General features: G+C 45.3%; 1 protein-coding gene across 2 annotated transcripts in view; it reads right to left on the bottom strand.

Moving 5' to 3' along the window:
- The window catches only part of LOC306970389 (arrestin red cell), a 69,102-nt gene that overhangs the window by 13,411 nt on the left and 33,318 nt on the right, over positions 1-22,373 (bottom strand). For both annotated transcript variants that reach the window (XM_079566361.1, XM_079566360.1), the window contains exons 2-10: positions 12,825-12,855; positions 11,905-11,965; positions 11,636-11,680; positions 10,498-10,595; positions 8,340-8,438; positions 7,157-7,216; positions 2,776-2,843; positions 2,535-2,670; positions 1,993-2,077 (exon numbers count right to left, since the gene is read on the bottom strand). In XM_079566361.1, coding sequence (XP_079422487.1) covers positions 1,993-2,077; positions 2,535-2,670; positions 2,776-2,843; positions 7,157-7,216; positions 8,340-8,438; positions 10,498-10,595; positions 11,636-11,680; positions 11,905-11,965; positions 12,825-12,855 — 683 coding nt within the window. The remainder of the gene's footprint in view (positions 1-1,992; positions 2,078-2,534; positions 2,671-2,775; positions 2,844-7,156; positions 7,217-8,339; positions 8,439-10,497; positions 10,596-11,635; positions 11,681-11,904; positions 11,966-12,824; positions 12,856-22,373) is intronic.

The raw sequence follows: 22,373 nt of genomic DNA, 5'->3' as shown, positions 1-22,373 counted from the left end.
AAAGAGGAGTACTGACGCACTGAAACACAAGTACAAGAGTCAAAGTACTGCAGAGACAGGAGTACTGACACACTGAAACACAAGTACACGGGTCAGAAAGTACTGCAGAGACAGGATTACTGACGCACTGAAACACAAGTACAAGAGTCAAAGTACTGCAGAGAGAGGAGTACTGACGCACTGAAACACAAGTACAAGGGTCAGAAAGTACTGCAGAGAGAGGAGTACTGACGCACTGAAACACAAGTACACGGGTCAAAGTACTGCAGAGAGGAGTACTGACGCACTGAAACACAAGTACATGGGTCAGAAAGTACTGCAGAGAGAGGAGTACTGACGCACTGAAACACAAGTACAAGAGTCAAAGTACTGCAGAGAGAGGAGTACTGACGCACTGAAACACAAGTACAAGGGTCAGAGTACTGCAGAGACAGGAGTACTGAGGCACTGAAACACAAGTACAAGAGTCAAAGTACTGCAGAGAGAGGAGTACTGACGCACTGAAACACAAGTACAAGGGTCAGAGTACTGCAGAGACAGGAGTACTGACGCACTGAAACACAAGTACAAGGGTCAAAGTACTGCAGAGACAGGAGTACTGACGCACTGAAACACAAGTACAAGAGTCAAAGTACTGCAGGGAGAGGAGTACTGACGCACTGAAACACAAGTACAAGGGTCAAAGTACTGCAGAGACAGGAGTACTGACGCACTGAAACACAAGTACAAGAGTCAAAGTACTGCAGAAAGAGGAGTACTGACGCACTGAAACACAAGTACACGGGTCAAAGTACTGCAGAGACAGGAGTACTGACGCACTGAAACACAAGTACACGGGTGAAAGTACTGAAGAGACAGGAGTACTGACGCACTGAAACACAAGTACAAGAGTCAAAGTACTGCAGAAAGAGGAGTACTGACGCACTGAAACACAAGTACAAGAGTCAAAGTACTGCAGAGACAGGAGTACTGACACACTGAAACACAAGTACACGGGTCAGAAAGTACTGCAGAGACAGGATTACTGACGCACTGAAACACAAGTACAAGAGTCAAAGTACTGCAGAGAGAGGAGTACTGACGCACTGAAACACAAGTACAAGGGTCAGAAAGTACTGCAGAGAGAGGAGTACTGACGCACTGAAACACAAGTACATGGGTCAGAAAGTACTGCAGAGAGAGGAGTACTGACGCACTGAAACACAAGTACAAGAGTCAAAGTACTGCAGAGAGAGGAGTACTGACGCACTGAAACACAAGTACACGGGTCAAAGTACTGCAGAGACAGGAGTACTGACGCACTGAAACACAAGTACACGGGTCAAAGTACTGCAGAGACAGGAGTACTGAGGCACTGAAACACAAGTACACGGGTCAAAGTACTGCAGAGACAGGAGTACTGACGCACTGAAACACAAGTACAAGGGTCAAAGTACTGCAGAGACAGGAGTACTGACGCACTGAAACACAAGTACACGGGTCAAAGTACTGCAGAGACAGGAGTACTGACGCACTGAAACACAAGTACACGGGTCAAAGTACTGCAGAGACAGGAGTACTGACGCACTGAAACACAAGTACAAGGGTCAAAGTACTGCAGAGACAGGAGTACTGACGCACTGAAACACAAGTACAAGGGTCAAAGTACTGCAGAGAGAGGAGTACTGACGCACTGAAACAAGTACACGGGTCAGAAAGTACTGCAGAGACAGGAGTACTGACGCACTGAAACAAAAGTACAAGGGTCAAAGTACTGCAGAGAGAGGAGTACTGACGCACTGAAACACAAGTACAAGAGTCAAAGTACTGCAGAGAGAGGAGTACTGACGCACTGAAACACAAGTACACGGGTCAGAGTACTGCAGAGACAGACACTCTGCAGATTAGACGTGTGTCAGTAGTATTTGTCTCTTCTGCTCTAACAATATTCGTTCACACTCTGGAATACTGTGGTTTCAGGTCAGATCCTCGCCCGTGTGTATCAGTGTGTACCTGATATTTTGACCCTCTTGACGGTCTTGGTGGAGTTGTTGGTGACGTGGACGTTGACGCTGATCGGTTCTCCGTGATAATATAACTGTAGAACACAAAAAACACAGCTTTGAGCTGAGGACACATTATGCAGCTTTTTCTTTGCCCGATTTTGTTATAGTTTTCATTCGCTGAGAGTCTTCGAATCAGGACTAGTTGAGGGCAGCAGAAGCAGCTCTGGTCTCGTAGTGCAGGGGGTTAAATAACTCAACTCGTCAAATTGTTTAATGACACGACTAAATCCAGGAAATCTAAATCCAGGAAATGTTTGATTTGTAGTGCCGATTTTGGACCCACAGGAGAAGCGTGGGTTAGTTTAGTGACTCAAATATGAACATCCAAGGACCAGCAGCCGACAAGAGCAGATAATAAATGAACATACTGTGGTATCGTTAAAGTACTGGTATAGAACGTTACCGAGCCCCATCGTATAACTATGCATTTTCATGAAAGGAATAAACTGAATGAATGAAACTTGAACATTGTGGGTAGTGTGGTCTCACCTCCTTGTCCAGTGATGCCTCCAAGTGCAGGGAGCGGTCCGACATGAGGAAGCTGCGTGTGGTCTCCACCATCGGCTGTGGGCCGGGCTTCTCTGGAGCATACTGCACTTTACGGATCACCAGCCGCACAGAGTTTCTACACACAGTCAACAATACAGACCTTTACCGGAAGGAGAAGCAGCAAGTGGAGAAGGACTCGTGGTATCAGTCGTGATAATAGCAGAGGGGCTTCAACACTGACCTCTTGTGGATCTTCTCTTCTATTGACTTGGCACAAAACGCTCTGATTTCAAAGTCCACTCCACACGCCTGAGGACACAGAGAGAGGAGATGAGAGACGAGACGAGGAGAGAGGAGATGAGGAGAGAAGACACGAGGAGAGAGGAGAGAGGAGATGAGGAGAGAAGAGACGAGAGACGAGGAGAGAAGAGACGAGACGAGGAGAGACGAGGAGAGAGGAGATGAGGAGAGAAGACACGAGGAGAGAGGAGATGAAGAGAGAAGAGACGAGGAGAGAAGAGATGAGGGGAGGAGAGAGGAGATGAGGAGAGAAGACACGAGACGAGGAGAAAGGAGATGAGGAGAGAAGAGACGAGGAGAGAAGACACGAGACGAGGAAAGATGAGGAGAGAGGAGATGAGGAGAGAAGACACGAGGAGAGAGGAGATGAGGAGAAAAGAGACGAGGAGAGAAGAGATGAGGGGAGAAGAGACGAGACGAGGAGAGAGGAGATGAGGAGAGAAGACACGAGGAGAGAGGAGATGAGGAGAGAAGAGACGAGAGACGAGGAGAGAAGAGACGAGACGAGGAGAGACGAGGAGAGAGGAGATGAGGAGAGAAGACACGAGGAGAGAGGAGATGAGGAGAGAAGACACGAGACGAGGAGAGAGGAGATGAGGAGAGAAGAGAAGAGGAGAGAGGAGATGAGGAGAGAAGAGACGAGACGAGGAGAGAGGAGATGAGGAGAGAAGACACGAGACGAGGAGAGAGGAGATGAGAGACGAGACGAGGAGAGAGGAGATGAGGAGAGAGGAGATGAGGAGAGAAGAGAAGAGGAGAGAGGAGATGAGGAGAGAAGAGAAGAGGAGAGAGGAGATGAGGAGAGAAGAGACGAGGAGAGAGGAGATGAGGAGAGAAGAGATGAGGAGAGAAGAGATGAGGAGAGAAGAGAAGAGGAGAGAGGAGATGAGGAGAGAAGAGACGAGACGAGGAGAGAGGAGATGAGGAGAGAGGAGATGAGGAGAGAAGAGAAGAGGAGAGAGGAGATGAGGAGAGAAGAGAAGAGGAGAGAGGAGATGAGGAGAGAAGAGAAGAGGAGAGAGGAGATGAGGAGAGAAGAGAAGAGGAGAGAGGAGATGAGGAGAGAAGAGACGAGACGAGGAGAGAGGAGATGAGGAGAGAAGAGACGAGGAGAGAGGAGATGAGGAGAGAAGAGAAGAGGAGAGAGGAGATGAGGAGAGAAGAGACGAGATGAGGAGAGAGGAGATGAGGAGAGAAGACACGAGACGAGGAAAGAGGAGATGAGGAGAGAAGACACAAGGAGAGAGGAGATGAGGAGAGAAGAGACGAGAGACGAGGAGAGAAGAGACGAGACGAGGAGAGAGGAGATGAGGAGGGAAGACACGAGGAGAGAGGAGATGAGGAGGGAAGACACGAGGAGAGAGGAGATGAGGAGAGAGGAGATGAGGAGAGAAGAGACGAGATGAGGAGAGAAGAGACGAGGAGAGAAGAGATGAGGGGAGAAGAGACGAGGAGAGAGGAGATGAGGAGAGAAGAGACGAGAGACGAGGAGAGAAGAGACGAGGAGAGAGGAGATGAGGAGAGAAGAGACGAGAGACGAGGAGAGAAGAGACGAGGAGAGAGGAGATGAGGAGAGAAGAGACGAGAGACGAGGAGAGAAGAGACGAGACGAGGAGAGAGGAGATGAGGAGAGAAGACACGAGGAGAGAGGAGATGAGGAGAGAAGAGACGAGACGAGGAGAGAGGAGATGAGGAGAGAAGACACGAGGAGAGAGGAGATGAGGAGAGAAGAGACGAGACGAGGAGAGAGGAGATGAGGAGAGAAGAGACGAGAGACGAGGAGAGAAGAGACGAGACGAGGAGAGAGGAGATGAGGAGAGAAGAGACGAGGAGAGAGGAGATGAGGAGAGAAGAGACGAAGAGAGAGGAGATGAGGAGAGAAGAGACGAGGAGAGAAGAGATGAGGGGAGAAGAGACGAGACGAGGAGAGAGGAGATGAGGAGAGAAGAGATGAGGGGAGAAGAGACGAGACGAGGAGAGAGGAGATGAGGAGAGAAGAGACGAGGAGAGAGGAGATGAGAGACGAGGAGAGAAGAGATGAGGGGAGAAGAGAAGAGGAGATGAGGAGAGAAGAGATGAGGGGAGAAGAGAAGAGGAGAGGAGATGAGGAGAGAAGAGACGAAACGAAGAAAGAGGAGATGAGGAGAGAAGACACGAGATGAGGAGAGAAGAGAAGAAGAGAGAGGAGATGAGGAGAGAAGAGACGAAACGAAGAAAGAGGAGATGAGGAGAGAAGAGATGAGGGGAGAAGAGAAGAGGAGAGAGAAGACACGAGACGAGGAGAAAGGAGATGAGGAGAGAAGAGACGAGACGAGGAAAGAGGATATGAGGAGAGAGGAGATGAGAGACGAGACGAGGAGAGAGGAGATGAAGAGAGAAGAGACGAGACGAGGAGAGAAGACACGAGACGAGGAGATGAGATGAGGAGAGAAGAGACGAGGAGATAAGGGGAGAAGAGACGAGATGAGAAGAGACGAGAAGAGACGAGAGGAGATGAGAAGAGACGAGACGAGGAGAGAGGAGATGAGGAGAGAAGAGACAAGGACATGAGGAGACGAGGACATGAGGAGACAAAGACATGAGGAGACGAAGACATGAGGAGACGAAGACATGAGGAGACGAGGACATGAGGAGACTGGTCAGCAGCCATCTTGGTCAGTGTTTAAATAGAGCATGGTGGGTAAATGTATGGAGTGTCAAAGACATTAACAAGCTAAAATATACAGTCCTGAAATATACCACATTTCATATGGTTGGATCTTAACAAGGTTCCAAGTTGAACTTCAATGTGCAACAAGAAGTTGGAGTGGAAAAAAATATATATATATTGAAAAACAACAAATAAACTGCAGCTGATCAAAAGTTTCAGACAACATGCCACTAAATCTGTGCACGAATGTGGATTCATCGCTCCCACCGCTGCTGAGGTGGGACGCAATAAAACAGTCATTTTGAATGTCTTCTAAGATCCTGAGGGTCAAGTGGAAGACCCAAAGATCCTGAGGGTCAAGTGGAAGATACAAAGATCCTGAGGGTCAAGTGGAAGACCCAAAGATCCTGAGGGTCAAGTGGAAGACCCAAAGATCCTGAGGGTCAAGTGGAAGACCCAAAGATCCTGAGGGTCAAGTGGAAGACCCAAAGATCCTGAGGGTCAAGTGGAAGACCCAAAGATCCTGAGGGTCAAGTGGAGACCCAAAGATCCTGAGGGTCAAGTGGAAGACCCAAAGATCCTGAGGGTCAAGTGGAAGACCCAAAGATCCTGAGGGTCAAGTGGAAGATACAAAGATCCTGAGGGTCAAGTGGAAGACCCAAAGATCCTAAGGGTCAAGTGGAAGACCCAAAGATCCTGAGGGTCAAGTGGAAGACCCAAAGATCCTGAGGGTCAAGTGGAAGACCCAAAGATCCTGAGGGTTAAATGAAAGACCCCCCCCAAAAAAATTTGCCAGCACTGATTGGCTGATCGTCAAGACACTGGACGATCCTCGGCCCAAATGAAGGCCGTTACTGGAGCCGACTGCACGGCGGGTTCGATCCCCACCTGGGCGGGGCCTTTCAGTGTGGTGTGTGCATGTCCTCCCCATGTCTGCATAGGTTTCCCCTACCACTAAAAACATGTACAATAGGCCAGGATGAATGAGAGTGTGTTTGAGAGTGCGCATGGGGGACGATGGATGGACATGAGCGCCTGGCTACACTTTGGTGAGGCATGTTCTTGGTTATTGGGCAGCAGTCGGAGCTCAACAAGCCAAACGCACTCAAAAAAGATATTCTTTTTCACCTTTGCATCAGGACGTCATGACAGGTGAATGACTGAAGACAGAAAATGACACCGAAACCACATGTGGTCCTAAACCTTTAAATAGCCTATTTCAGTGTAATGGTTGTTTTCAATAAAAAGCTTGCTCAAAAGATTTTTTTGTCTCACTCCCATTTCTTCTTGTTGCATATTGAAGTTCTATGTACGTCTTCACGTTCAGATCTAACCATGCAAAATGTGAATTTTTGCCATTTTACAACTGGTCTACAACTTTTAATCGGGATTGTACCTAAATAGTGAGAATATACAGGGGGCACATGTAAGTTCAGGTTTATAACTACTTGTTTATAGAAGCATAATTAGTGGAAAATGACCACCAGGACTTTATTTTTGCTTTTTTTAAATTTATTGTAGCTCAGGAACAACACAGGAACAACCTGCCTATTCTCTCACAGAGCTTTCCAATATTCATGTTTACTGGCCCTACTTTGGTATGTGAAAGAGGGGAAAACGAGGCGTGACTCTGGAAAAGCAGACTGACAGAGGTCCATGTTGGTCTGATTACCTTGCCGGTGTCTTCGGGCCCAGGCTGAAGAGTCACTGAACACGGCAGGTTCTGAGGGATCTGTCACAATGGAAGAGAGGGGTGTTAAGCAACAGTATGCTAATGCTAACAGCAACTGATCCAACATATTTGTAATGTTGTAATGATCTGATCACTTAATGCTGTTTGTTACTGTAACCTAAACCTTCCCGAGTGGGAGGAAAAAGTAAGTACACCTTTGGGAATTTCTCACATTTCTGCCTAAATTGGTCAAAAAATGTGGTCTGATCTTTATTAAAATCACAAGAATGAGTACACGATGTCTACTTGAACTAATGCCACCCAAACATGTTATTATATTTTTATTGGCCATGTAAATATTCACAGGACAGCGTGGAATAAGTGAGTACACCTCCTGGCTAAGGATGCTCCAGAGCAAATTACACAACTTCATGCAGACATTTAGAGTCAGGTGTGAGCCAACCTGAAGTCCAGTCACTGAGGCGTGGCTTAAAGCTGCCCTGGGCACTGAGAAACACACACTGGTTAAGAACTGTCTCTTGTTGAGAAGCATTGTCTGATGTGCACCGTGCCTTGCTCAAAAGAGCAAAATATTGCTGCATGTTTGAAGTTTGCAAAAGGCACTTGGATGCCCCACAGCAGTACTGGCAAAATATACTGTGGACTGATGAACCAAAAGTTGAATTTTGTTTGGGAGGAACACATAATGTCATGTGTGGAGGAAAAATGGAACAGCACACAAACATCAAAACCCTTTCTCCACTGTGATGTCTGGAGCAGGGAGGCTGCTGTTCTGCCTCAGGGCCTGGAATACCTGCTATCATCAATGGAAATTTGAATGAATTCACAAGTTTATCATGAAATTTTGCAAAAAGCTTGAGGCCATCTGTCCAACAATCTCACAAACATAACAGACAGCCGGCTCTAATAGTGTCATATTGCCCACCCCAACTCAAAGAAGTGACATTTAAAAGGTACGTGCGGCAGAAAAAGAAGGCTTTAAGCGACCCAAAGAGGATTCTGCATAACTCGCTGATGAGTGTAGGCCCGGATGATTAGGTTCATCATCTGGGACCCATGCCCTACAAGGCGAGCTCAGGAATCTGAAATCTGAACCCTTCACATCTTGATCACCATTATCTGAGGCAGTCGCAGTGTTAGTGATAGTAGTAGTAATACTCACAGTAAAGTAGAAAGGATGTGCGTGCTGTCCCAGTTTCTTCAGCAGTCTCTCCTGAAGTCGACTGTTGGGTTTCCTTTCCTCTGGGACCGGGGGAAACGCCTGAATGCACACAAAATATAATACAAAATATAAAACACCAAATACAGAAAAACTATCCACTGGAAGTGGAGGGAATCCCTGGAATTAATAATAATAATATTAATAATAATAATAATAATGCATTGGTTTTATATAGCGCTTTTCTGGACACTCAAAGACGCTTTACTTTGCACTATTCATTCACTCCATACCCGGTGGTGGTAAGCTACTATTGTAGCCACAGCTGCCCGGGGGTAGACTGACGGAAGCGAGGCAACCAGTCTGCGCCATCGGCCCCTCCGACCTCCACCAACCACTCACTCACTACATTCACTAGGCTTCCTGGTGTTCCTAAACGGTCTCCCATCCAAGTACCGACCAGGCCCTTCCCTGCTGAGCTTCCAAGGTCTGATGGGATTGGGCAGAGCAAAGGGGGTGTGGCCACGAATTAAGGAATGAAGCAATGTATTAAAGCAATTTAAATAAGGCAAAAAACTATCATATTTAGTGGACAAAAAGTAACATTGTGTGCAATACTCCAATCTCCAGAAGTTCTCCGACGACTCCGCCATCGTGGGCTGTGTGTCTAAGGGGAACGACCTGGAGAACCGGTCAGTCATCATGGACTTTGTGGACTGGTGTGAGCGCAACCACCTGTGCTTGAACATCAGTAAGACGAAGGAGATGGTGATCGACTTCACGAGGAAGCCACTACCGCACACACCGCTGAACATCCAGGGGGAGGACATTGAGGAGGTGGACAGATTCAAGTACCTGGGTGTTCACCTCAACAATAAACTGGACTGGTCCCACAACACCAACTCCCTGTACAAGAAGGGCCAAAGTCGCCTCCACCTTCTGAGGAGACTGAGGTCCTTGGGAGTGACCAGGCCTCTGCTCAGGACTTTTTATGACTCTGTGGTGGCCTCTGCTCTCCACTACACTGCCGTGTGCTGGGCCCCGGGCAGCACAGAGCGGGACAAGAACAGACTGAACAAGCTGGTCAGGAGGGCCAGCTCCGTCCTGGGGCCCCCTGGACTCTGTGGAGGAGGTGAGGGACAGGAGGGTGTTAGCCAAGCTCACCTCCATCATGGACAACACCTCTCACCCACTGCACGGGACTGTAGAAGAGCTGAGCAGCTCTCTCAGTGGCAGACTGAGACACCCTCAGTGCAGGACGGAGCGCTACCGCAAAGCCTTCATCCCCACTGCTGTCAGACTGTGCAATAAGACTGTGAAGTAACGCCGACTGTAACAAGTGAATTTCTCCTTTGTGAGATTAATAAAGGTTTATCTTATCTTATCTTATCTTAATACACATCAGCCAGGTCACCACGGCAACCAGGGAGCCGCGGTGTACTGAGGTTCAGAATAGCCAGGGGGGAGGAGCTCAGGAAAGGCGCAGCCATCACTAGTTTTCTGCCAGGTCTCGATCAGGAAGCAAAAATCCAGATCGTGGGTGGAGATGAAATTGTTAATGATGAAAGACTCGAGCGCTACAGAGATCGACCCACAGTTGTCTGGCCCCGAGACGGCACGGATTCCACCTGTGTGCACCCCCAACTCAGGGGGAGTGCCCAGAAAAACGGCTAGCTGGACGTATCCACTGATACTAGAGATACTAGAGACTAGAGTGACGAGGGGGAAGACACGTTCAGAGTTGGGATTTCAACACTGAACCCTGAAGACCGAACACTGTGCCGTTTGTGCAGCAACCTTATCCATTAGAGTCGAGGTTCCCAAACAGGTTCCTAAACAGACCAACCACTCAGAACCCCCCACTGTAAAATATAATTACATGTTGTCCCGGGCTTTGGGAATGGCTGCACTAGACTTAACATTTACCCATTTATGTCACGAGGACATGATCAGAGTATTATTACTTCTGTAACTCGGCCACTGTGTGGAGCTGTTCTCATTTATTGACCTGTGGCGGAGAAGAGCTAGCCATGATCAACTGTTTGTTTGTTTTTTCCGTATAAGAATAAGGAATTGAGTGATATGAACTTTTTCCCTCAGGAAGGGCTGTTGCTCTCATCTATGACACTAGATTGTCCAAACATGCATGAGTGAAACACACCTGGAAAGTGGAGATGTATAGGTCCTTTCTGAACGACAAACCGAGAACGTCCAGATCCTCACGACCATATCGGAACGCACAGGTCAGAGTCACAAACACTAGAGAGACACAGAGAGAGAGACAAGTGAGGAGGGAAGGAGAGGAGACAAGTGAGGAGGGAAGGAGAGGAGACAAGTGAGGAGGGAAGGAGAGGAGACAAGTGAGGAGGGAAGGAGAGGAGACAAGTGAGTGAAGGAGAGGAGACAAGTGAGTGAAGGAAGGAGAGGAGACAAGTGAGGAGGGAAGGAGAGGAGACAAGTGAGGAGGGAAGGAGAGGAGACAAGTGAGTGAAGGAGGGAAGGAGAGGAGACAAGTGAGGAGAGAAGGAGAGGAGGAGACAAGTAAGGAGGGAAGGAGAGGAGACAAGTGAGGAGGGAAGGAGGAGACAAGTGAGGAGGGAAGGAGAGGAGACAAGTGAGTGAAGGAGGGAAGGAGAGGAGACAAGTGAGGAGGGAAGGAGAGGAGGAGACAAGTAAGGAGGGAAGGAGAGGAGACAAGTGAGTGAAGGAGGGAAGGAGAGGAGACAAGTGAGTGAAGGAGGGAAGGAGAGGAGACAAGTGAGGAGGGAAGGAGGAGACAAGTGAGGAGGGAAGGAGAGGAGACAAGTGAGTGAAGGAGGGAAGGAGAGGAGACAAGTGAGGAGGGAAGGAGAGGAGACAAGTGAGGAGGGAAGGAGGGAGGAGACAAGTAAGGAGGGAAGGAGAGGAGACAAGTGAGGAGGGAAGGAGAGGAGACAAGTGAGGAGGGAAGGAGGGAGGAGACAAGTGAGGAGGGAAGGAGAGGAGACAAGTGAGGAGGGAAGGAGAGGAGACAAGAAGAGGAGACAAGTAAGGAGGGAAGGAGAGGAGGAGACAAGTGAGGAGGGAAGGAGAGGAGACAAGTGAGGAGGGAAGGAGGAGACAAGTGAGTGAAGGAGGGAAGGAGAGGAGACAAGGAGAGGAGACAAGTGAGGAGGGAAGGAGAAGAGACAAGTGAGGAGGGAAGGAGAGGAGACAAGTGAGGAGGGAAGGAGGGAGGAGACAAGTGAGGAGGGAAGGAAATGAGACAAGTGAGGAAGGAAGGAGGGAGGAAATAAGGGAAATACAAGGAGGAGATATACCTTTGCGATCCTTGAGATACTCAGGGTCTACCAGAATCACTCCATCTGAGAAAACAGGACATATTAGACATGCTGCCCTTCCAAGCTCCAGCACCACCTGAGAGCTGCACACGGCTCTTTGGGGCCTTTATTGGAGATCAAGGGAAATTACAGTGAGCAAATAGGTGCTATAAATACTGTTTTAAATGCACCAGAATGCAGGAAGTTATACACACGTTCTTGTGGGAGTACCCATCGAAACAAAAAGGAGAACATATGCGGACCCATACCGACTGGGTCCACGTGGTCCAGGTGATCCACAAAGTCTCTCTTTCCCAGGTAAACCGTCACCTGTACAAACACAAACACAGGTGTTGCATTACATTTTCAGAGAGTAAGCTTGTGATCAAGTCCCCATGGATATTTAGGCCGTTTTCACACATTGGAGCGGCTTATGGGTCGACCCAGACAGCCCTAGTTTCAACTGCATTTACTTCAAAGTTAGTTCAGTCCGTGTTCACATGCGCTTGCACCAAATGTCGCACCTTCAGCCACGGAACAACGATCGCTAATATCAACGGACATCAACCTGTCAATGTTTTAACACTTTGTCTGTTGACGTCAGTTTGCACAGGGACTGCAGGTGAAAATTAGCACAAGTGCTACACCCTGGTACAATCCCTTTAGAGGTTAATGTACATGCACATTGTCCTTGTGCAAATAAATAAACTAAACCCACACACCCTCACACCCTAACCCTCATGTTAAGCGGTGGTCAGTTCTTTCTCTCGTGGTTAAATGCAATGAGGCTGATATGCGAAGCAAGGAGAAATGACCTTAATCAGTTCATGGAGAGGAAACTCATGCAGCGCATACATATATTCTTTCTTCGAACAAAAATGAGGTAAGAAAGCAAGAGTAGCTCAGCCCGAGGTCGGCACCATCACACCAAACCCGCTGTTTAGACCGACCCAAACTACTGCGATTGGGTTCATACTGACCCAAAAGTGCTGCTCTCAGGTCAAGAACCACATACCTAGAGCCTGTCTGAAAAGGCCGTAAGACTCCAAATGTATGTCAAACATTCAATATTCCTAGACCGGCCAAGTACAACCTTTCTATTGTGTGGTTGGATAACGGCTTTCACATGTGGTTTGTAAGATGTCGATATGTTTGCGGCGTGATCTGTGCGGTCGTGTCCTGGGCTCACCTTACAGTTGGGGCTGGACTTCTTGAAAACTCTAAAAAAGGAAACAAGAGAGAGAGGTCACAGATCATGTCAAGAAACCGAAGGGAAGTTACTGAAGCGACTTCCTGTTGGATGTAAACTTCAAACAAAATACCAGGAACCAGACTATGAATCTATTTTGTTAAGCCAATCATGTGACAAAACTCGAGCCGAGGATGCAAATACAAATGCAAAAACACTGTGCCAACGGCGGGCAAACGTCAGACGGATATTACAGTGGCACAAAAACATCCATTTGGAACGACTTCTGTTTAAGATGGACAGACTTTTGGCTGAAACACATGAGCTCGATCCAACACTACAACTGTACCATGACAGATAAAACCTTGTGTTTTACTGACATTGCCCATGTGGCAGTTCTAAACAATGAATAAAAATGTGAATATTCAATAATTAATCTAATTATTCTACAATTGCACCAAAACAAAGCTTAAATGGAAATAAGCAAAACAATAATGAAAACTGAACCCGTTTTAGGCTGACCGTCTCAGTGGGATGGAAGAATAGAGGCCAGCCTCAGCAAATTCCAAAACCAATACGCTCTAACAAGTTAGATTATTTATAACAACGTTTCTATCATTTATTTTGACTGTCCAATGATTACCAAGTAGCTCAGCAGCAGGCATCATGGAGATTTGCCTTTGGGACTCTTCCTGTGCAATTAACTATATGGTTTTGGCCTGGAAATAAGATTTGACCCGGAGAGAGAGAGAGAGAGATAACTGCGAGGACAGAATCTGGATTTGCCTGCACCTCTCTGAAGTGCATTCTGGTTCTTTTCGGGCAAACCATCCCATGTGCCTCGTCTCATACAGACGCATCTCGTCATAGAAGGGGGCGTGGCTTCGCCGAGGGGGAAAATAGAATCTTTTGGGAAACACATTTTTTCACTCTTTTTAGCCATTTTCTGGTGGAATATGAACTTCTTTATCACATAAATAAAGGTCAGGTGTTAATCGGGCCCATATGGATATTTTCTCACAGCAGATTGTTCAGTAAAAGTGAAAAAATGGCAGTTGTAGCTAGCGCTAGCTAACCGTTAGCATTAGCCCGATGCTAACATGAAGCATCAATTTAGTATTCTCCGTTATTTATGTATTTATGGGCTGTTGAACCACTTTGCTCCTCCCCATGTCTTTGTAGCTTTATTTAGTAGAAAACTATGTTCATAATTCAGCATTTGTTAAAGAAGTTTTTGAATAATAATAATAGTTTTCCCCCTTAACTGTTTTCAAACATGACCATATATGGGCGATTCGATGTTATAGCAGTAAGTATACAACATTCCTTGGTCCCCGTTCAAACGCTGTGTGAAGTGTTAGAGTCTGAACGCCTTTTTATCTCTGTTTATGTCACAAAGACGCTCGTATTTTTCTTGCTAGCTGATGAACACATGACAACATGAGTGTGTTCAATAACTCTCCTTCTTATATACAGCTGATTGGCTGGCCAGCTGGTAACACTCGGCCAATCACAGCACTCCTAGGCGAGACAGAGATTTAACAAACGCACAAAACTAGACCTCGACAGATCAATCTACGGTGGACAGTGCCGTTCAAACCAAACATACAAATCCTGCTCGACCACTCCTGACTGGAGATTATCCCGTTGTGTGAAAGGGCTCTTCCTCCATTATTTTTCTGATGAATGTAACTCTGGACACCCCTTTCTTTCTGCCACAGCCTGGACACGCCATTTCAAGTCTACCAGCACCACCATAGTGACACACAAGTCACACACAAGTCAGCCACGTGGTGTGATCATTTTACAACTGTGTTGATATTCCTTCCAAGCAACATAAATAGTAAGAAAAGCCAGTCTTTAATATCATTTTCAGTTCATAGCTTATTGAATACCAATCACTGACAATGTTGCATCGATTTAAAATTGTTTCCCTGTAATCAATGATGCATCTGAAACACTTATTTTTATTTGTTACTTCACAGGCTAGTCTGTCTAAAAACGTACTTATTCAAGTCCTTCCAACTTCCAACAATGTAGCCCTCAGTGTGGACATTGCTGCAATACCACCCCCTTGTGGCTGGGGTTCACAATGATATGAAATCAAATTCATGTCCAAAACAACTTAAAAGCCTGAAAAGATTTGTATGTTTTCTAAATATACAGTTTCCACCCGTGATGACTCTGAACATGGTTTTAGCCAAGTCCATCTCCAATGGTGTCAAGAAGTAATGAATGACAGCCGTCACTGAGTGTTGAAAAATGACCTGAATGAGCGTTCCTCTGCTTTAGCGCCATCTAGCGGTCACAATATTCGACGGATATTTATTAATCTTGTATCATTAAATGCAGCTTGAAGGAATCCACTGGTGTTTTTAGTTCTTCGGTAGGCCAATTAATTCTTGAGTTATGAATGAATAAAGTTCACCTGCAGCGTCAAAATCTTCGATCAGAGGTCTGGACCTCGCTCGAAAAAAAACAACACTTTTTTCATCTCGTTTTCCGCGGCAACAATCCCGTTCCCGGACCGTGACATTTTCCAGTCAATCAGAACACGAGTAGCAGAGTCCGATGGAGCTGGTGACTTCTGCATATGTGCTGTAAATCCTGAGATATTGTGGGGGAAAGTCTCCACAATCGTGGCTGAAAGTGTGGACATTTTTCGAAAAGTCACCATCATGATCATATAATATAAGAAGTTTTCTTTCTTATTTGCACGTTGGTTTGGGATATAAATGTGATTTTAACCCGCGGCTTTTTGAATTAAATTATAAAACCTGGCTGCGCCGTAAGCGGCCGCTCTAAACCCGGGCGAGACCGCGGTGTAGCTAGCGTTAGCTCCGCTCCGCGGTAACGGCCCGACTGTTGCCCAGGTCTGTGGCTGTTTATGGCCCTGGCACACCGGGAACCCGCGGGGTCCACAGGGCACCCGCATCAGCCAGTGTGAGGCCACGAAGCGAGTTTCTATGGTAGAGCGTGTGTCGCTCCAAATCCTCTATACTCCGCAGAGCGCACTCATTGGCATAAAGCCACAGTGCGGAGTTTTTGAACTACAAATTAGCTCTTAAAACAATCTTATTAATTTACCAAAATAACAGAAATGCAATAGGATATGTTTTGCTGAATTTCCACTATGAATTTACAAATTAAGGCGAGACACTACAGGTGAATGGTGAACAAATGTATATTTACAGATATCAATTTGAAACTTTTGCTGTCGATCACTGGCATAAATGTAAGAAAAAAATACACTGCAAGTTTTCTGTCATTTTATCTTTTCATACAAGAACAAGGTGTTTTATACCTACAAATGCCCCAAATTTCCCATCTTTTCGGCAACGAAATCTGAATAGATAGAGCTACATTCAAATTTATGGTTTCATTTTATTGATAAATGAGTTGCCAAGACTTTTTCAGAGGGGATTTACGATTTCTTGTTTAGTTTTAAAATAAGCTGTTTTTTAGTGGAAAAATGTGTAAAAATTTAATTTTCGCCTTATTTTTTGACATTCAAAACTCAATAAATGGGGCTTAAGGGATTAAATAATAAAAAACCCTCTGAAAAAATCTTCAAAATATCGTTCAGTCCAAGGCTGGAAATGTGAAGTCTTTAGGTCCGACTGACGTGGACATAGCGTCGCCACAATGACAGAAACATGTGTTTTGAGAAAAAGGCCCTTGAAATTGCATTCTCCCATATAAGTCTATGGGGGAACATTGAATCAGCGCAATATTTAAATATGTTATTGTGAAGATTAGGGATATTTTCTGTTTCCGGGTGAAAGCTTGTATGTTCAGAGACCAATTTGGCCCAAAACCTGAAAACTGAAAAAAAAAATAGTTTTGCCTGTAGTGTCTCCCCTTAAGTAACTAAAAAGAAAAAAAAAAGGACTTTTTTTTTTGTAGATCACCATTACTGGCTTATTAAAAAAAAAAACTATACAAGATATCCCAAATCCCCTCGGAAAAATCTTCTTATCTAATGTTCCAACAAAGCTGAAACCATTATTTTAAACATGGATGGTGCCTTATTTAGATTTCATCTGCAAAAAATTGCACATTTTAGCATAAACTCTTATTTTTATATATAAACAAATATTACAGAAATACAGCAATACAGTTTTTGTTCAGATTTGTGTAAATAATATACAGCAAAAGTTTCAAATCGATATCACTCACTTTAAATGTTTTCCGTATTCACCTGCAGTGTCTCGCCTTAATTTTTTGTTAAAATATGCAAATTAGTTGCATTTTCTTAGCCCACAATAAAAATCTGACATCATATTTGAAATCCTTTGTTTGTTTGTTTGTTTGTATACTTTATCCTTGACAATTTTCCTTCTTGAATGTGAATTTTGAGAATGATATTTGGGGAAATGGGAAAGTTAGAGAACAAAAAAGCTGAAAATTGTACCACTTTTTGTGATAAATGGGTCCAGACCATATCCTATTGTTTTAATGGAGATCGATTTCACAAAAAGTGGCCGAAAATGAAAACTGAAATGTCTATAACTTTGGAAGTAATTGTTGTATTTAAAAAAAATTCAAAAAGCCTTTTCATCCTCTTGCTGACCTCTACCACCTTATGTTCTTATGAATATTATCTACTGTATTTCAATCTTTTCATCTGGCATTGCTAGTACTACTAGTATTATGTCTATGCTTTCAACGCACTTAGCTCACACATTATCTGCTTCATTAGTGTCAGTGCGTCATATGATCCTTAGGGATCAGCCAATCAGAGCAGAGCCTGGTCCCACCTGAGTTTGGACAGGTCCAGACAAGTGAGACAGGCCCAGGTGAGTTTCAACAAAAAACAACAACTGGGTCCAGAGTCCAGACCTGGTTCAGTCTTAGCTCAGGCCCAGGTTTAGCAAGGCCCTGGTTCAGTCTTAGCTCAGGCCCAGGTTTAGTAAGACCCTGGTTCAGTCTTAGCTCAGGCCCAGGTTTAGTAAGGCCCTGGTTCAGTCTTAGCTCAGGCCCAGGTTTAGTAAGGCCCTGGTTCAGTCTTAGCTCAGGCCCAGGTTTAGTAAGACCCTGGTTCAGTCTTAGCTCAGGCCCAGGTTTAGTAAGGCCCTGGTTCAGTCTTAGCTCAGGCCCAGGTTTAGTAAGGCCCTGGTTCAGTCTTAGCCCAGTGGACATAGAAGTAAAGGATTTGTACATAATGTTAAATTCCAAATCAGGTTCTGTGCATCAGATGATACTGTCTTCTATTTGAATTATATTAAAAAAGGACAAAATATTATTACATTTTCCATTTTTAAATATAGATTTTAAACTTTTATTGACTATTTATAGAAACATAGCATACACTGCATACACAATATGCCACCCTATACCATACTAAATAAAATGTTTTTTTTTTCTGGCAACAGTGGGCTAGTAAAAGTTTACAAATGGTTTGACATATTGAATAGTTGTGTCTCTTTGGACACGTTCAGTTTTAGTAAAACTTGCCACCGTTAACATCTCTGATCAGCAGAAACCACGTCAGAACCCAATGACCACACGGTCCACCTGGAGAGGTCAGCCCTCTCCTCACTGACCACACGGTCCACCTGGAGAGGTCAACCCTCTCCTCACTGACCACACGGTCCACCTGGAGAGGTCAACCCTCTCCTCACTGACCACACGGTCCACCTGGAGAGGTCAACCCTCTCCTCACTGACCACACGGTCCACCTGGAGAGGTCAGCCCTCTCCTCACTGACCACACGGTCCACCTGGAGAGGTCAGCCCTCTCCTAAATGACCACACGGTCCACCTGGAGAGGTCAGCCCTCTCCTCATCACTGACCACACGGTCCACCTGGAGAGGTCAGCCCTCTCCTCACTGACCACACGGTCCACCTGGAGAGGTCAACCCTCTCCTCACTGACCACACGGTCCACCTGGAGAGGTCAGCCCTCTCCTCACTGACCACACGGTCCACCTGGAGAGGTCAGCCCTCTCCTCACTGACCACACGGTCCACCTGGAGAGGTCAGCCCTCTCCTCAATGACCACACGGTCCACCTGGAGAGGTCAGCCCTCTCCTCATCACTGACCACAACCGCACATCAAACGAGCGCAGAGCGAGCGCAGAGCCACGGGCACTTGCCCGGTCAGTTTAGGATTTAGCCTCACAGTAAATGTAGCTCCGTTAGCTTTACACTGCGTTTCAAATTATATTAAGATTTTCTAAACTGTCAACTCAAATGAGAGTCAGGATAATTTTCAAGTCTTTACCTGGTAGAGGATCATTTAAATGTGGTGGAAAAAATCTCCCAGTGAAAACAGTATTTTTTTCAAAAATAAATATAGTAAAAACCTCAAAATCTACTGTTCCAAGTTATTATGCAACTCATCGTTTCAATACATTTTAAAGCTTGTAATTAACTGAAAATGGTCATTTGTTGTATTTGTAGCATTAGGAGGTCATATTTACTGAAATCAAAAGCTATTTCAATCAAAAAAATATTAGCAGGTCAAGTTATATTTTACCATAGGAGCCCTTGTGTGATAGCAGCTTCAAAATTCTCAAATCCATTAAAATTGTAAGTTTTTGGACAGTTTCTGCTTGGATTTTTTTGCAGGATGTCAGAATAGCCTCCCAGAGCTGCTGTTTGGATAAAAACTGCCTCCCACCCTCATAGAAGTTTTTTTTGTTGAGGCTCCAAAGGTTCTCAATAGGGCTGAGGTCAGGGGAGGAGGGGGTCCACATCATGAGTTTCTCTCCTTTTATGCCCATAGCAGCCAGTGATGCAGAGGTTTTCTTTACAGCAGGACATGGTGCGTTGTCATGCATGATGAGGATTTTGTTTGGGAAAGCACGGTTCTTCTTTTTGTAGCATAAAAGTGGTCAGTCAGAAACTCCACATATTTTTCAAAGGTCATTTTCACACCTTCAGGGAGCCTAAAAGGGCCTAAAGGGGCCGACCAGCTCTCTCACCATGTTTCTGGCCCAAAACATGACTCCGCCCCCTCCTTACTGACTTCACCGCCTTGTTGGGACATTGTGGCCATTCACTAACCATCCACTACCATCCATCTGACCATCCAGGGTTACACGGCCTCATCAGTGAACAAGACTGTTTGAAAATGAGTCTCATGTATTTCTGAGCCACTGCAGTCGTTTCTGCTTCAGCTTCAATGAACAGTTTAGGGGAGGCCGGATAGAAGGTTTATGCACAACTGCAGCCTCTGGAGGGTCCTACACCTTGATGTTCGGGAGACTCCAGAGGCACCAGCAGCTTCAAATACCTGTATGCTGCTTTGTGGCATCTGTTCTCCTAATCTGATGTGTTTGTCTGGCAGAAACCGTCCATATTGTGCCTTTATCGGCACAAAAAAAAGTGTGCTCTGAATCATCCACAAATCTCTTATCTGTATGATGATTACGCTTAATCTTTCATGAAATATCGAAGGTTTTCATACCTAGACCAAGGCATTCAACTATTTCACGCTTTTCATCAGCAGAAAGTCCCTTTTTCTTTCCCATATTGCTTGAAAATGATGATCTGCATAATAAAGTGGAACACCCTTTTTCAGTAGTTTTTCCCTTAACTGGGCTTAACCCGACAACTAATCATCCCAGGTCTCTGAGATTAATGTCAGTGATTCATAGAGCCCCAAGACACGACACCATCCATGAGTTTCATTATTATTGTTTTTTTTTTACCTTTTTGACACAAAAATTCAATTTGCATAATAATTTGGAACGCAGTGTAAAGGTTAGCTTATAGATGCTCTCATGTTTCACGCGGTTGCACGCTGTGTGTGCGTAACTTTGTTGTACAGACTGATGCGTTAGCGCTGCAGCTACAAAGTAAAAGCAGTAAACGTTCACTTGTGGTAAAATAAAGCGGTGTAACTTTCACCTCAGCGTCAGCGCGATGTCTCGTGCGGTTCATCGCCCTCAGTGGTGCGTCTGTTGGAGCGGGGTTAGCGAGTAGACGAGCTACAGTCAGCCGGTGGATGTGGGCGGCTGTTGTGCTGCCCAGGTGAAGTGAGCGAGCGAGAGAGAGAGCGAGGGCGGGGCAGCGGGGCTCACTCAGCCTGGAGCTGGAGGCTCCTCTGGCTGAAGCCACGGGGAAACGGCATATTTGGCGTAACAGCACCAGTGAACATTATACAAGCCTCAGCCAGTGCATAGTTAAAGTTTATTTACACGTTACACGCCATATTTTTATCAAAACTCTGTGTTATATATTTTTATGTTGAATGTTGCACGTCTCACCAAGAAAAAATCCTAGTTTATGAACCTGTTTACAAACAATGGCAATAAAAACTGTCCTGAGCATTTGGACAACTTTATTGTGAATTATGCATGAAGACACCGTTTCTTATTGGATCTATCGTCGCCTTTTGCTGTAACTTTCTTGCAGGTTTTAACTGGTAGCTCTCAAACAATGTAATGTTCTTGAAGTCGCCCTGGGCTGAAAAGAGGTTGGTGACCCCTGGACTAGTTAATGTTCTCTGAGGGTCCACAGTGACAGACGGGGGGACACCCAAGGAGCTTTAATGTTCCCACCATCAGCTACTTCCTGTCTTTGTTTCTTTCCACAAGAAATGATGTCACAGGAAGCTCTGAAATGTTTACGTCTGTGCCGCGTGACACCTCCCAATCATCGTCGCCAAAAACCAAAACCGGGCATGCGCAGTGCCTATTCTTCGTACTTTATCTGAAATGTTTGTCATACAAATTATTTCACAATCAATTTCAATTGAAGGTTCAAAGCATTTTTTAAGCTTTGGGCTTTGATTGACAGGCCTGGAGAACTGTGGACGCTTGGCACTTCCTGCCTTTTTGACCATTTTTGGAGCAGCTCTGTGGGAGGAGACTGACCTGTCGTCTTTAATGGTGTTATTAATGTAAAAGGGGAGGAGTCGGGAATGATAATCTACTAATATTATGTCTATGGCAATAATTAGGGATACCCCAAACCAATATTCAGAATTGGTATTAGTATCCAGTGTTTGAGTGCATAGATTGGATCAGATTCAGTGACTGGATCAGGCCCGATCGACCAGAAGATGGTTATGAACATGCGATGGTGCATCTGCGGCGGGTTTACCGCTCAGGGTTTCCCACTAATACATTAGTTTGTGGCCCCGCCATAGTCTATGTTTATCCGCCACAGTCCCGATCTCCCCTCTCTTTCTCTGTCTCCCCCCACACCAACATCTGCAGCAGAGGCGCAGGTTTAACTGGACAAATAAGGAGCAGACAACAATGTCTCAGTGTTTAAGTAGATATATCTATATGCATATCTATATCTATAGAGAAATGAATAAATAAATATAAAAATATATTAAATATATGTATATATGTATATAAATAAGTATGTATAAATACATGTATACAAATAAATAAATATATATAAATAAACATATAAATAAATGGGCGGAGCCTCCACAGAGCTCCAGAGATTGACTGACAGGCTCTAAAGCCAGTCAATGCAAACACTCTTTGTTGCCAGGCTTTTAAGCAGTGCTCGGGTCAAAAAGTGGTAATTGAAACATTTACCAAATGTCTTTTGGAGCCAGCAGGGGGAGGTACTGCAGCAATGT

This window comes from Gobius niger (genome assembly GCF_951799975.1).
Source record: "Gobius niger genome assembly, chromosome: 11".
Lineage (NCBI taxonomy): Eukaryota > Metazoa > Chordata > Actinopteri > Gobiiformes > Gobiidae > Gobius > Gobius niger.
The sequence above is the reverse complement of the archived record's forward strand: the minus strand, read 5'-3'. Positions and strand labels throughout refer to the sequence as shown.